The sequence below is a fragment of the Bos indicus genome, chromosome 23 (genome assembly GCF_029378745.1).
Source record: "Bos indicus isolate NIAB-ARS_2022 breed Sahiwal x Tharparkar chromosome 23, NIAB-ARS_B.indTharparkar_mat_pri_1.0, whole genome shotgun sequence".
Taxonomy (NCBI): domain Eukaryota; kingdom Metazoa; phylum Chordata; class Mammalia; order Artiodactyla; family Bovidae; genus Bos; species Bos indicus.
In genome coordinates this window covers 11,672,731-11,689,432 of record NC_091782.1, presented here as the reverse complement: position 1 = coordinate 11,689,432, position 16,702 = coordinate 11,672,731, and the positions used below count along the sequence as shown (strand labels likewise).

At 43.5% G+C, this 16,702-nt stretch overlaps 1 protein-coding gene across 1 annotated transcript in view; it reads right to left on the bottom strand.

Annotated features, from left to right (window-relative positions):
* Window positions 1-16,702, bottom strand: part of PNPLA1 (patatin like phospholipase domain containing 1) — a 91,335-nt gene that overhangs the window by 58,774 nt on the left and 15,859 nt on the right. The window contains exons 2-3 of the mRNA XM_070777431.1: window positions 3,960-4,076; window positions 2,163-2,377 (exon numbers count right to left, since the gene is read on the bottom strand). Of these exons, the coding sequence (XP_070633532.1) occupies window positions 2,163-2,202 (40 nt within the window). The 5' untranslated portion in view covers window positions 2,203-2,377; window positions 3,960-4,076. The remainder of the gene's footprint in view (window positions 1-2,162; window positions 2,378-3,959; window positions 4,077-16,702) is intronic.

Below are 16,702 nucleotides of genomic sequence, written 5' to 3'. Positions count from 1 at the left end.
AGGAGGACCTAGAAGAATTCTTGAAGGGGAGAGTCTTGGAAAGGCAGAGTGACAGGCTGGAGGATAAGGAAGGAGGATAGAGCTACATCCTCCTATGGATGTTGGCAGCCAGGTTACAGAGGCGGCTGAAGAAAGATAAGTTAATGATGCCACTGCATCAGAGATTCAGAGGACCTGGGGACCGGTTGGACAGGCAGAATGAGTCATGGCTGATGCCCGTTTTCAGCCTGGGTGCTGGGAGGGGTGGGGTTGCCTTTGGGAAAACTAGGACAGAGCTGGGGAGACTGGGTGGAGGGTGAGTTTAGGACATGTCTGAGATGACAGCAGGACATTGGAACTTTGGCGGAGGGGCAGGGAAGGCTTCAGAGAGGGGGAGAGAGACCCCTGCCGTTGAGCAGCAGAGAAGGCTGAGCAGCTGGAGGTGGGCATGGTGTCATGTGGAAGGAAGACAACCTTGGACAAGTATTCTTCCTGATCATCTGCTCTTCACAGTGAAAGAGGAGGCAGGGCCACCTGTTGTACATGGACTGCGGGGCTCCAGAAGGCTGGGACCCCACCACCCTTTCAAAGATAGCACTGTGGGACTTCCCTGGCCGTCCAGTGGTTCAGACTCTGCACCTCCACTGCAGGGGGCGCAGGTTCGATCCCTGGTCAGGGAACTAAGATCCCACGTGCCATGCGATGTGGCCAAAAATAAAAAAAAAAAAAGAAAGAAAGAAAGCAAAGACAGTGTTGAGTCCTGCCTCTGTTCCTGGCACCTTGCTCCTTGGGCCTGGCTGTTGGATTAAGCCACTGTCCTCACTGAAGAAAGACATTCTTCAGTTCCAGGGGGATGGTGGAGACCACAGCAGGTACAGCACAGCGTCTGTGCGTGTGTGCTAAGTTGCTTCAGTCTTGTACAACACTTTGCAACCCAGTGGACTGTAGCCTGCCAGGTTCTATGCAAACAAGCAAACTAGAAACTCATTGGGAAGGCCCATGGGAGCTGTCAACATGTTCCCGCACGCTGGCCCCGGCAGAGAGCTCTGTACACCTGACTTGGGCTTTGGGGCCACAGGGTTCCCCCACCCTGCCCCTCATCTCATTTCCCATTGTTCCTGGCGTTGAGCTCAAAGCCCCGAGAACTCCAAGTGGACACTGTCGGCAAAGGATCGCCTTCTGACACCTGTGTTTGATTTTAAAGTCAGCTCATAATCCTCTCGGGCGTTTTACTCCAAGTTAACTGCTCTTATGACTCATCAGCTTCTGAGGAAATCACATGGAAGAAACTGAGACTGCTTATCACACATGATTCCAACAAGACAACCCAAAGGAATTTATAGAAGAACCTGGGGTTTCCATAAATATAAAATATGTGAAACCACCCAAGACACCGCTCTCGGGGAGAAAGACGGCATTGAGGTTCTGGGTTAGCTTCTCGTTGATGGTATACCACCCTTTACTTAAATCTTATAAAAATGTTTATTTAGTGAAGAACCTGGTTGTTTCTGGACATGAAAGAATATGAACATCATAGCATTGTCCTTGCCAATGACAATTAACCTGAATCTAATGAAGGCCTAGCTTCTAGTTACAGTGAACACAGAGTATGAAGGGAAGCCTCTTGCTCAGTCTTGTCTGACTCTTTGCAACCCCATGGACTATAGCCCGCCAGTCTTCTCTGTCCGTGGGATTCTCCAGGCAAGAATACTGGAGTGGGTTGCCATTTCCTTCTCCAGGGGATCGTCCCGACCCCAGGATCAAACTCAAGTCTCCTGTGTCTCCTGCATTGGCAGGCAGATTCTTTACCACTGAACCACGTGGGGAAGCCTACAGAGTACGAAGGTACAAGTTAAACGACACCATGTGAAAACAAAAGCGGGGGAAGGTCTGGTAGATAGCACTGCTACACAGCAGCCGTTCCCAGCCTGCTGCTCCCTGCTCCCCTCCCCGTAAGCAGTTAAAAGGGCAGATACTTGATTTCCCAGCCTCCCCTGCAGCTAGAGACTGACATAAGAGACAGTTCTGGTCAATGAGATGTAAGGGGAAATCTACTGGAGCTATGGCAGCCGTCTTGTACCCATCAGGGGAAACGGGCAGACATACTAGTGTATTAGTTATCTATGGCCTTGTCACAAATTACTTCAAAATTTAATTCCTTCAAATAACATCTATGAACTTACGCAGTTTCCAAGCTTTAGGAACCTGGTAATGGTCTCTCATGAGGTCGTAGTCAAGCTGATAGCCAGGGTTGCAATCATCTCAAGGGTCGTGAGGATGGAAGAATCCACTTTCAAATGCACTCTCATGGTTGTTAGTAGGCACCAGATCTTGGCTGGCTATTGAGAGGAAGCTTCACCACCTGGGCCTCTTCACTGCACAAGATGACAGCTTTCTTCTGCCAGAGTGAGAGGTGCAGGGGAGTGAGAGAGAGTAGGAGACAGAGAGTGTGAACCCCCCGATGGGAGCCATCGTCTTTCTACAAGATTCTCAGAAGTGATAGCATTCCTTTTGCTATATTCACACCCCTCCCACATTTTACCAGGGCTGGTCTGTGAGACCAGAAGGTGGGAATTCTTAGGCACAAAGGAGGCTGGCTACTTCACTGAGGACAGCAGAAGAGAAAGACAGAAAGAGCCTGGGTCTTTGAGAAGATCGTTGAGTGACTGTCCCAACCCCCAAACCATTTGTACGTTTCCTTTTATATCAGATAATTGAATGCCTTTATTGTTGAAGCCACTGTGCATTCGACATTTGCTGCTGAAAACCTCAGGGCTAATGCAAGGACTAGTCAATACTTCTAGTAAGACATAGAAATGATCTTGAGAAGAAAAGATAAAAACTAGTCCTGTGCTTTCAGAGGAAATACTTTAAGGTATAGATAGTTATTATAGCTGAAATCTGATTCCTAAAAATTCTAAAATATTCAGTCTGAAAATTTCAGATGAATTTTATTATACCTTTTGGAAATTGTTTATCAACTATTACTCTAGTTAGAAGAAATAGAATATTTTTTTCTTCCTCATTTCCCCTAAAACACAAGTGGTGTCCTACTAATTAACTGGATAGTCCTCTAACATAGCACTTGACTTTGGAGCTGTGTGACTTGGTTTTTATACACTTAATCAACATATACGTATATCCTCTGTGGGGTGAAAGTGTTTACACCTTTTATGAAAAGTCTGTAATAATGATAGTAAAAGCCTTAAGGTGAGAGGAGAAACTTGACACCCTTGAGACGGGACAGAGCTTGCTAGGTTATGACATAACCCTGTCATGTTGTTCTTTCGTATGACCTTGAGATCATTCATGCAAACGAAATTACACCTTCTTCTCATTATGAAACAGCTCAAACATACAGTAAAGTGCTGAAAATAGAACAGCAAACAACCATGTACCTACCAGACGGATCGAACTGATCTTAACATTTTATCACATCTTGGACAAATATTTGCTTGGTTTTAAAGAAATGAAATATTACAGATAGAAGTGAAACTTCCTTTCCACTCTTTCCTGATTTTGCTCCTACTCTTCCTCCCGTGGGAAACCATGTCCCAGATTGGAAAGTCTTTCTCTTCCACGTTTGCATATTTTTATTACATGAATATGTTTTGTAAACAATATATAGTATTGTTTTACAAATATTTTAAATTTCATATAAGCAAACACATTGACTTATTCTGCGATTTGCTGCTTTCATTCAGCGTTGGGATACATGGCTCTAGTCACTGCTTTTGGTAACCTATTTTATGACCATGGGCAGTGTATTCATTATTCTCTTATTGATGGGCATTCAGGTTGTTTCCAGTGTTTTATGCTGCAGTGAGAACTCTTTATTGTACATTTCGCTTTACACGATATGGGAATTTCTCAGATCATAATGTGGGTTTATCAGTACCCGTGGGATTTTAATTTATGGAGGTGACTGAGTGGTGACATGGAAAAGCTAATGCCAATGAAATAAAATTTTTATTACTTACATCCTGGATTCAAGAAGGCTTGCCATGCCATGCATGGCCTCATGGAGAGGCACCAGGTTTGGTCAGGAGACAGATGGGATGAGGGGAAGGCATGACACAGAAGCTTGATTGTATTTTCTGCAAGAAAGGCAAGGCAGGTTAGAGAAAGAACTTAGGATTGACCTATTTAAACAGTGTCAGCAGGCTCTGGCCTATAGAGGTGGTCTCAAGGTGTCTGGAACGTAGCCCTAGGTGATTGGGGGAGAGGAGTATTGCTTCCTGAAGTATAACAGCCAGATGGAGGAGGTGGTTCAGAGTAAGGGCTCTGGATTGGTTACTGTGCTATGAAAGGTGTGCTTTGAGCCCTTTGCTATCACTAAGAATTGGCCTACCCTAGGAGGAGTGGTCTCTCCTCAGTAGGAAGGCCACAAATGCCAGAGCATCATGAATACATACAAGGGGACTCCCCAGCCGTCTAGTGGTTAAGACTCTGCCCTTCTATTGCTGGGGGCGTGGGTTTGATCCCTGGTCAGGAAACTAAGATCCCACATGCCCCCCCCCCCCCCCGCCAATTATGTGTGTGTGTGTGTATATATATATATATACACATACATACATATATGTTGTTGTTCAGTCACTAAATTGTGTCCGACTCTTTGTGACCCCATGGACTGCAGGCTTCCCTGTCCTCCACCATCTCCCAGAGTTTGCCCAAATTCATGTCCATTGAGTCAGTGATGCTATCTAACCATCTCATCCTCTGCCACTCCCTTCTCCTTTTGCGTTCAATCTTTCCCAGCATCAGGGTCTTTTCCAATGAGTCGGTTCTTTGTATCACATGGCCAAAGTATTGGAGACAGCAAGCTCCAAAGTATTGGAGCTTCAGCATCAGTCCTTCCAATGAATATTCAGGGTTGATTTCCTTTAGGATTGACTGGTTTGATCTCCTTGCAGTCCAAAGGACTCTCAACTTATATACTAATATATATACACATAATAGGAAAATAGGGCACTTCTTCAATTTGACCAGTTGCCAAATTGCTCTCTGGAGTGGCTGTACTATTTTATAAGAGATCTAATAGCTTCCCTTCTCTTGGTATCACTAGAGTTTGTAAATGTTGCCAATGTGAAGGGTGGGCCTCCCAGGTGGCTCAGGGGTAAAGAATCCATCTGCCAATGCAGGAGACACAAGAGAAATGGGTTTGGTCCCTGGAGTAGGAAATGACACCCAACTCCAGTATTCTTGCCTGGAAAATTCCACGGGCAGAGAAGCCTGGCGGGCTTCAGTCCATGAGGCCTCAAAGAATCGGACACGACTGAACGACTGAGCAACGACAGTCTGAAGGGTGTGAACTCACTGTTGTTCCACTGATAGTTTCCTGATTATTTATGAGGCTAGGCATCATCTCATATTTCGTGTCCTTCCAGATTCCTCTTCTCTGAATTACTTATTCTTAGCCTTTCCCCACTGGGGTGAGAGCAGTTAATAATGTGTAGTCACGGATGCTAATATTAGCTCCACTAAATGCATTGTAAATATCCTTTCCCAGTTTGTGACCTGTCTTTTGACTTTTTTATGATGTCTCTATGGTACCAAATTTTAAAATTTTAATGTAGTAAAATGTATCATTCTTTCCCTTTATGGCTTAAGTGCTTGTATCTTTAAGTCATAAAGATGCCCTCTTGTATTAAATAGAGTCTTGGTTATTTTAAATGATTTACGTATCAAGCCTAAGCTATTCATTTATCTCCTTTGAAAAACTGCCTTCTGGTTTGTCACCACGAGTTTTAAAATATTGGCTTGGTCAAAAAGTTCCTTCAGTTTTTTAAGTAAAAATAAAAGACATACTTTTCCTTTTCATCAAGAACTTTATTGAACAACGTGTTCACTGTTTTATTCCACTACCTCGTGCCATTTTTCAGACAGCTTCATAAAAATTCCATCTTCCCAAAATGTTTTATCTTCTTTAAGCGAAGAATTGTTCCAGGTACCTTTTAAAGTCTTACAGAAATTGAAATATTTTCCATTAAGAAAATTGCATAAAGACTGAAATAAATGGACGTGTGAATGTGCAATGTCTGGTGAATATGGCAGATGAATCAGAACTTTCCAGCAAGCTATTAACAGTTTTTGACTAGTTATCAGAGAAACATGCAGTCTTGCATTATCCTCGTGGGAGATAATGCGTTTTCTGTTGACTAATTCCAGAAGCTTTTCATGAAGTGCTATCTTTAGTTGATCTAATTGGAAGCAGTGGTGGTGGTGGTGGTTGAGTTGCTAAGTCGTGTCTGACTCTTGTGACCCCATGGACTGTAGCCTGCCAGGCTCCTTTGTCCATGGGATTCTCCAGGCAAGAATACTGAAGTGGGCTGCCATTTCCTTATCCAACTGGAAGAAGTACTTGTTGGAAGTAATCATTTGGTTTTCCAGAAGGAGCTCATAATAGAGCCCCCTTCCTATCTCACATATACATCATCCTCTTCTTTGGATGAAGACTGGCCTTTGGTGTGGTTGGTGGTGGTTCATTTTGCTTGTCCCACAGTCTCTTCTGTTCCACATCATTGTACAATATCCACTTTTCATTGCCCATCACAATTTGTTTTAAAAATGGAACATTTTCATTATGTTTAAGTAGAGAATTGCATGTGGAAATATGATCAGGAAGGTTTTTATCTCTTATGTGAAACTCAAACATCAAAGTGATGAACATAACCAAGCCGGTGCAAATGATTTTCAGTGCTTGATTTGGATATTTTGAGCATGTCAGCTATCTCTCATATGGTAATAACACTGATTGTTCTCAATTAATGTTTCAATTTGCTTGCTATCTACTTCAACTGGTATACCTGTCTGTGGAGCATGGTTCAGTGAGAAATCTCCAGCATAAAACTTCTCAAACCGCTTTGACACATTTCATCAGTCACAGCACCTTCTCCATACACCGCACAAACATTTTCTTGCGTTTTAGTTGCGTTTTTACTTTTCTCATATAAAGCAAACTATGCTGAAAATGTTGCTTTTTTCCTTCTATCTTCAATATTAAAATGGCTACACAAAATTCACCAATTTTGATAATTTTTTAAAAATGCACGCTGATAATGATAGCTGTCACAATACAATCTAACAAAACTGCTTTGAATCAAGTTAAAGACAACTAAGCGCTACTACAGCCAACTTACAGAGAGAAATGAATGAATATTTTGACCAACCAATAAATGCTTGCAGGGATTTATCCTGCAGAAATACTGATAAGATCCCCTCCACCTCCTCAGTATATGCACAGGGCAGTTAAATAGAGCACCAATTGTAATAGCGAAAATATAGAAAATAACCTAAGTATCTATCAGTGGAAAGCTAGTTAAATTAATTATAGTCAGTATTCATATGTCACATAATGTAATTATCTGCAGCCATAGAAAAGAATAAGGGAGATCTGGATATACTCATATGGAAAGTTCTCCAAGACATATTGGTAAATAGAGAGCATTAGAAAAAAAAAAAAAAAAGGATCCAAAGAATAAATATAATATGCTACCATTTATGTCAAAAAGGGGGAAAAAAAAGATTCTCTGTGTGTGCGCACGGAAAATTTCAGATACAAAACTACTGAGGGTGGCTACTTCTGAGGAGGGGGACCAGGGTTTGAGGGTGGGAGGGAAACCCATTTTTCATTGCCAGTCTTTTCTGTTGTCATTGTTACTTGCATTACGGTAAACAAAGAAGAATTGCTGTAGGTGGTGCCATTTGCTGTAAGCTGCTATTTGTTTTGGCATTTGGAATATTCTGAGGTGAAGAGGGCCTTTTGTTCCAATAGCTGAGAAGAAATTGAATTATTAGAAATGGGGCAGGAGGCTGGGCATCATTGGGACAGTTTGATTACATGTGTTCTTTCTGCAGCTGGGTCTGAAGACATAAAGGGCAGTGCTCACAGACACGTGCTGGTTAATGAGATCCAGGCTTGCCTTTGTCTGGGGGAAGGGGAGTTGTCTGGGAACCAAGGGGAAGTGTTTGGGAGTCTTAGGCAATGACAGGTTGTCTGTGGGATGGGCGTGAGGTGGGGGGATACAGAGGGAAGAGGACGAAGGTTGTAGGCAGTTGGACTTGCCCAGGTCCCTGCAGCCCTAGGAGAAGCTGTCTGAGTTGCAGCCTGGGCCACCGAGGGCTCTGAGTTCCCCAGCTGCAGAGTAGGAAAAGGCTCTGCATCCCTCCCACAAAGGAGGAGGAGAGCCCCCACCTCAAAGGCACGGGCAGGCAATCCTCTGGAGAGGAGGAAAAACTAGGCTCAACCTAGAAAAATTCTTACCCAGTCAGTGGGAATTAAAGGCACCCCAAGTTTACCCTTGCTGAGATATGAGAAGGGAAAGGGATTGGGTCAGCATCCACAGAACAAAGATAAAATGTACCCCAGGGTCAAGTCCAACGACCTCCCTCAAGGCAGTGCAGTGTAGCTGGGCAGGGACCCGGGCTCTCTGGGTTCAAATCACTGCTGTGTCAATTCCAAGTTACTTAACATCTCAGTGCCTTAGTTTTCTTATATATAAAATGGGAAAATAACAGTCACCTCCTAGAGGGTGCCTGGCTTATGTGCTTACGAAGTATTAACCTTTGTAATTCCTCATTTACCACCTCTGTAAATTTCACTGTAGCTGGCACCCAGGGCAGTGACAGTCAGCATGTTGGGGGGTTGGGTCTGTATCTGAGGTGGATGCGTGTTAACCAAGCTCACAAACCTGACGAATAAGCCGTAACCAACTCATTCATTCACACAGGCCAGTGCTTGTAGGAGGATCCGTCATCACCTTAATCTTTACTCTTTTCCCCATGGGAGAGCCCAGACTCTACTCAGAGGCCCCTTGGGGAAATGAGGACGCTTCTGTGCTCTTATTTATTTCTCTGGCTGCTCCCACTGCGTGACTCTCTGCCTCGTAGGGGAGGGCACTTTGGTACCTCGGAGGCTGGTAATTCACGGTTGTCAAATAAATATCTATTGAATGAGTAAATGGTCAACACATGCTCCCTGACATAACCAAACACTGGAAGCAACCTGAATGCCCAACAACAAGTTGTTATTAAATCATGACCCAGTCACCCCACAAAACCAAAGATTCATTGAGAAGGATGATTTTAGCGATTGTATAGAAAGATAGAGAAATGCTTGTGGTGTAATCTTAGAAAAACAAAAGAAATCGAAATGGTCTGGGAGTGATGTGGTGATCTTGATATTTTGTTAAGTGAAAAAGCAAGATTCCAGAAAAGGAATACGATATGCCATTTGTGTGAAAATGGAGGCAAAGATTGTAAGACTTATCTTCTAACTGTAAGCACAAAATACTTCTGACCAACAAACCAAGTGACTGAAAACACCTGAGCCTCTAGGAAGGGGACGGAGAGGTGGACTGCTGGGAACAAGCCACTGACAAATTATGTGCCCTCTGAATGCTGAAGCTGAATGTGCTTCTGATTCAAAAAAATCAACTAATTTAAAATACTTTCTGGGGGAGTTGCCTGGTGGCCCAGTAGTTAAGAATCCACCTTGCAAAAAAAAAAAAAAAAAAATCCACCTTGCAATGCAGGGGACATGGGTTCGATCCCTGGCCGGGGAACTAACGTTCCGCATGCCCGCACACAGCAACTACTGAGCCCATGTACTCTGGAGCCCACATGCCCCAACTACAGAGAATGCACGCGCTGCTACGAAAAATCCTGCCTGATTCAATAAAGATCCCACCTGCTATTATACAACCAGGACCTGAGGCAGCCAAACAAACGAAAAAACCACTTTCTGGTACATAGCAAAGTAAAACAGATCAATACATTTTTTTTTTCCTACTATATTCCTCAACGCTAAGGCACAAAGCTTTTTTAAACTGTTTCATTTATTTATTTTTGTCTGCGCTGGGTCGTCATTCCCGCACATGGGCTTTCTCTAGTTGCAGCAAGTGGGGGGCTACTCTCTAGTGGTGGGGGGCAGGCTTCCCACTGCAGCCTCTTGAGACTGCTGTGAGAGAATCACAAGTGGATTCTCTTGTTGTGGAGCACAGGCTCTAGGGTGTGAGGGCTCAGTAGTTGTGGAGCACAGGCTTCGTTGCTCCACGGCATGTGGAATCTTCCCGGATCAAGGATTGGATGTGTGTTCCCTGCGTTAGCAGGCAGATTCTTATCCACTGTACCACCGAGGAAGTCCTAAGGCACAACTCTAACTCACATTTTAAAGTTTCTGATATTGGAATACATCTCAATCAGTGGGCATTCCTAACAGATTCTTGGGATGGGATTTCCTGCCCCTAAAAAGCATTTACTAAATTAATACTGACTTTTAAAATCAATGATATTTTAGGATCAAGGAAACACAGTATATAAAAACATGTCATCTGGAACGAAACTGTAACAGTATAAACCATTGTGCGATGGTATTGTGGGGATCTTCCTTTCTCAAAATAGTCCTGACTGATATTTTACATCATCTTTTCAAAAGTTTTTTAAAAATATACTTTTTAACAGTTTTCAGGAGACAATCAATGGTTTTAGAGGGAGGGATCCCCCAGCACCAGGGTATAGATAACCCACTAAGCTGTTCAGTTCAGTTCAGTCTCTCAGTCGTGTCCGACTCTTTGCGACTCCATGAACCGCAGCACACCAGGCCTCCCTGTCCATCACCAACTCCTGGAGTTCACTCAGACTCACGTCCATTGAGTCAGTGATGCCATCCAGCCATCTCATCCTCTGTCGTCCCCTTCTCCTCCTGTCCTCAATCTTTCCCAGCATCAGGGTCTTTTCAAATGAGTCAGCTCTTCGCATAAGGTGGCCGAAGTATTGCAGTTTCAGCTTCACATCTGTCCTTCCAATGAACACCCAGGACTGATCTCCTTTAGGATGAACTGGTTGGATCTCCTTGCACTCCAAGGGACTCTCAAGAGTCTTCTCCAGCACCACAGTTCAAAAGCATCAATTCTTCTGTGCTTAGCTTTCTTTATAGTCCAACTCTAACATCCATACATGACCACTGGAAAAACCATAGCCTTGACTAGATGGACCTTTGTTGACAAAGTAATGTCTCTGCTTTTTAATATGCTGTCTAGGTTGGTCATAACTTTCCTTCCAAGGAGTAAGCGTCTTTTAATTTCATGGCTGCAATCACCATCTGCAGTGGTTTTGGAGCCCAGAAAAATAAGGTCAGCCACTGTTTCTGCTGTTTCCCCATCCATTTGCCACGAAGTGATGGGACCAGATGCCATGATCTTAGTTTTCTGAATGTTGAGCTTTAAGCCAACTTTTTCACTCTCCTCTTTCACTTTCATCAAGAGGCTCTTTAGTTCTTCTTCACTTTCTGCCATAAGGGTGGTGTCATCTGCATATCTGAGGTTAGAAACTTTTCCCAGCAATCTTGATTCGAGCTTGTGCTTCCTCCAGCCCAGCATTTCTCACGATGTACTCTGCATATAAGTTAAATAAGCAGGGTGACAATATACAGCCTTGACGTACTCCTTTTCCTATCTGGAACCAGTCTGTTGTTCCATGTCCAGTTCCAACTGTTGCTTCCTGACCTGCATACAGAGGCAGGTCAGGTGGTCTGGTATTCCCATCTCTTTCAGAATTTTCCACAGTTTATTGTGATCCACACAGTCAAAGGCTTTGGCAGAGTCAATAAAGCAGAAATAGATGCTTTTCTGGAACTCTCCTGCTTTTTCAATAATCCAGTGGATGTTGGCAATTTGATCTCTGGTTTCTCTGCCTTTTCTAAAACCAGCTTGAACATCAGGAAGTTCATGGTTCATGTATTGCTGAAGCCTGGCTTGCAGAATTTTAAGCATCACTTTACTAGCGTGTGAGATGAGTACAATTGTGTGGTAGTTTGAGCATTCTTTGGCATTGCCTTTCTTTGGGATTGGGATGAAAATTGACCTTTTCCAGTCCTGTGGCCACTGCTGAGTTTTCCAAATTTGCTGACATATTGAGTGCAACACTTTCACAGCATCATCTTTCAGGATTTGAAATAGCTCCACTGGAATTCTGTCACCTCCACTAACTTTGTTTTTAGTGATGCTTCCTAAGGCCCACTTGACTTCACATTCCAGGATGTCTGGCTATGGGTGAGTGATCACACCATCGTGATTATCTGGGTCGTGAAGATCTTTTTTGTACAGTTCATCTGTGTATTCTTGCCACATCTTCTTAATATCTTCTGCTTCTGTTAGGTCCCTACCATTTCTGTCCTTTTTATAAACCTACAATAATCACCACTTCCTCAGCTTAGCTTAGTTTAAATAATTATCAGACAAAGCTCTGGGCCCTAACTCTACCTGTGGTTACAAGGAAAGACCCATTATCCTTGGACTTTTCCTGAGATGTCCATCTTCCAGGGATAGTTTGTCAAACCCGAGAAAACACTTACTTGGCCACTGTGGGTGTCTATTCCAACAATCAGTTCAGACCTCGAGTTTTGATCGTGTGACATGTGGGATACACTAACAACTGTCCAACTGATGATTTGAAGTCTGACAGGAATTGCCAGTTAGAAAATTTCATGTTTGCAAATTGCTACCAGCTCTTGTTACTCAAAGTGTGGTGTGTGAACAAGCAGCAGCGGTTCATAATGCAGACCTACTGAATCTAAGGTCTGCTTTTAACAAGACTCCCAAGTGATTCAGATGCACATTAGTGTTTGAGAAGACCTGCTGTAAGCTATCAAGTGCAATATAGATGTCAGATGTACGTCATTAATAAAAACAAAGTCAATAATAATTTCTTAATCTGTTTTCAGAGATCCTTACATTATCACCTCATTTGGTTTTTATAGCAAATTACTAAGAGAGTTTTTAAATCCTGATGTACAGAATGGGAAACAAGATTCAAAGAATTAAAGTGAAACTTACTACATTGAGTTGTGATTAGCCCTTTAATTGGGCAAAGGTTTGCTAATTCATTGCTCAGGTACTCCTGTGGTTTTTCGATGATGCAGACATCTGATGTCTAGCTAAATTGGGAGGTAAGCCCCTCACATCCCTTTGAACATCCTTTTCCCATCTCTGCTAGTATTGTGTTCCTTTCTCAACGCCCAGGACTGTCCTTCCCTCAGGAGGAGACAGATGATAGTCTGTCCGGCCCCTCTTGCTGCTTATCTGGGGGCCCAGAGTGGTCTCAACCTGGTCTCTACGTGGTCTCTACCTGTGGGGGCTGGGAGAGGCAGGTAAGGGAGTCTGAGACCAAGGCTGAAAGTTAAGTAGCCTCCACAGCCAGTATAACAGGTTGATGGTCTAGGAAGCCAGATGGGTCCTTACATCAGCCCTGTGAGGACTTTTGAATTTGGATTCCAATTAAAATGGCCTATTCTGGACTTCCCTGGTGGTGCGGCAGATAAGAATCCACCTGTCAATGCAAGGGACGCAGGTTCGATCCCTGGTCCGGGAGGGTTCCACGTGATGCAGAGTAACTAAAGCCTGCGTGCCACAAGTACTGGGCCTGCATGCTAGAGCCCGAGAGCCACAACTACGGAGCCCGTGTGCTGCAACTGAGGAAGCCTGGAGCCTGTGTGCTGCACAGGAAAAGCCACTGCAACGAGAAGCCTGTGCACCGCCACGAAGAGCAGCCCCCGCTCCACGCAGCTAGAAAAAAGCCTGAGCACAGTAACAAAGACCCAGTGCAACCAAAAGTAAATTAATTTTTTTAAAAAGAAGAATGGTCCATTCTACTCGGAGGACCAAGCCTAGGAGGAGATTAGGCTATGCTTAAAAATAATTCAGGATAAGTGAGAAAAGAGCAGGGACATATATTTCTTAAGAAACCTAATTATTACTTAAACCTAAGAGTTTATTTTTTAAATCATCACGTTGGATTATTGGCTATCTAATTGTTGCTTTGTTCAGCTGTTTGATGAAACATTGGAGTTTTGTTTCTAGAAAAGATGAGGAAACTGATTGCTTTCTAGCTCATTAACTGTATCTCCAAATTAAGCCCCTGTATTCAGACCACATGAGCTCAGAACAGGAGCAGCCTGCCTGGACTGTTAGGAACCTGAGATAAAAAGGAGAGTCCTGAGGGCTAAGCTCACAAGGTGGAAATAGCCATAATATACACTAAGTTCTTCCTGAATCACGTGATCCAACCTTGCATTTTTAATGTTAAATAAAAATTTTAGAAAACAATTTGGCTATTTATCAAGAATTGTAGTCAGTTGTGTCTTGGGTGAGGCTGCCTTCAATATTTCTTTGAATGAGTTATTGCATTTCTGAAAGTTTATGCTAAGGAAATAATCTAAGGCATTGGAAAAACTCTAGCCAAAAGAGCTCACCATGGCACTATTTTAGATATCCAGCACTGAAAACCAATGGCACCTGAGAGTAAGGAAATAGATAAATGATGTACAGTGTATCTACCACATGATTAAGTAGCCATATTTTAAGTGATATTTACTTTTAAAGTATATCTGGCAGGGACTTCCCTAGTGGTCCTGTGGTTAGGACTGTGCTCCCAATGCCAGGACCCTGGGGTCAATCCCTGGTCAGGGGACTAGATGCTGCATGCTGCAAGTAAGAGCCTGCAGCCATCAACCAAGATCCCAAGTGCCACAACTCAGACCCGGCACAGCCAAAAAAAAAAGGATATTTGACACTGAACTGGGTCCCTCTATTGCCTTTCATCTAATAAGTGAAAATGGTTGAAACAAATTTAAAAATGCAAGTCATAAGGCAAAGGTTATTTGTAGAGTACTAGCTATAAAATTTGGTCTAAGATGTATCAGGAAAGGCCTGCCCAGATGATCATAATCTCCTTTATCTATCCAAACCCAAAGCCCAGCCATCCTTCAAGTCCGGGGCCAGCTCCCCATCCCTCCCTCCTCACAACTCCTACAGTACAGGTTGGCCCTTGGCGTAGGCTGCCTGGTATAGTTGGTGCTTTCATTCAGTATGTATCTGTCTTGCTGGGATCCTTAATATCAGTGTTTTAAACCTCTGGGGTTTAAAACCTGGGGTTTAAACTTCTTTTATTCTACACAGCACACAGCTCAACCCCTGCGCCCGATCAGTCACCCAGCCTTACTGACTTTACTTCCAAGCTTTCCTCAGCTCTATTCTTTCTTTTCTGTGCCTCCAATTAAGCCTCATTTCTCACATGGATTCCTGCCATAATTGTAGCAACCAGTTCTGTATCAGTTATGGAGGCTTTAGGCTGCAAGTAACAGTAAAGTCAGTCTGCAGTGGTTTAAACAATGAGGAAAGGCTATCTTTTTTTTTTGGCTGTGCTGGGTCTTTGTTGCTGCATGCGGGCTTTCTCTTGTTGTGATGAGCAGGGGCTACTCTCCAGTTGCGGCTTCTCATTGTGTTGGCTTCTCGTTGCAGGGCATAGACTGCAGGAGTCGCGCCCCACAGGCTTAGTTGCCCCGAGGCATGTGGGATCTTAGTTCCTGGACCAAGCATCGAACCCATGTCCCCTGCATTGCAAGGTGGATTTTTAACCACTGGACCATCAGGGAAGCCCAAGGCTGTTCTTTTTATGTGAGAGAAAAGCCTTTTCCAGAAAGGGCTCCAGAAGACTCTCTCTCAGTGGTCTACTAGCCAGCAGTGGGTCACACGCTCAGGCCTTAGCTGCAAGGAAGGCGGGGAAAGCCATCATTTGGCATTTTCAGTCTCATAGTGGGATGCAGACTCTGTCAGCAGGAAGAAGAAAAGAGTAAAGAGGCAGCTTCTGTTAGGGTAGGGAACCAATATACTTGGTTTAAGCCAAAAGCCCAGAAAACAATAATAGGGAACCAGTACTGTTAGCTCCAAACTCCCTGCCTTGGGTCTCCCCACTCTTTATTCAATCCCCAACACCGCCACAATTTATTCATTCATTCATTCAACTAATGATTAATTCATTGTATTTGTCAAGTTTGGCGAGTTTATGTTCCAGCAACAAACAGCAAGGGGGAAGACAGAGCATAGAGACTGGCACCACCTTTTACCTACTTCCATCTGAAAGTGACATTTATCGATTCTGCTTACAATTCATTGGTTAAAGCAAGTCCTGTGGCCACACCTAACTTCAAAAAGGCACGGAAGTGAGCTCATCCTTCAATGCAGGGTAAGCGGCACTAACAGTTAACCAAATCCACTGACTATATACTAAGAGAGGTGCTAGAGATGTATTGGTAAGCAAAGTATCTATTTTGAAAGCATTTTCAAAAGACTAGAAGGAATTGTCTACCACTTCCATTATGCGCTCAGGCTAACAACATCTAGCGACTTCAATTGTACCACATCTTACATTTTTATTGCATTAAAAAAAAAAAAAACCTGTCTGCCTGAATAGGCTGTAAAACCTTAAAGATGTCTTATCCTTCACTGTAAACCTCATTCCTACAATTGTGTCTAGTAGTAGTAGAAACATAATAAACGCTTGTTGAATGATGTATGAGATAGGATGGGCTCGGCTATGGAACAGGAAGCCCAGATGACAGTGGCTTAAACAAACAGGGTTTGTATTTTAACTTAGTGGGAAGTCTAACAGCCAGCAGCTGCTGGTTTCTCGGTTCAGTGACTTTGGATCTAGACTCCAACCTTACACGTTGATACACCTGGTTTGTTGGCTTTCCTCCCTGTGACTGTGCTTCTTGATCACAAAGGTGTTGCCACTGCTCCACATAATATATCTATTTTTAAGGCAAGAAAAATGAAGAAGAAGGGGCCTTCTTCAGGGAAGAAGAAGGCTGTACCTTCTATCAGGGAACAAAAGCTTTCCTAGAAGCCACCCAGTAGCATATGTCTCATGGCTAAAACATGGGTCA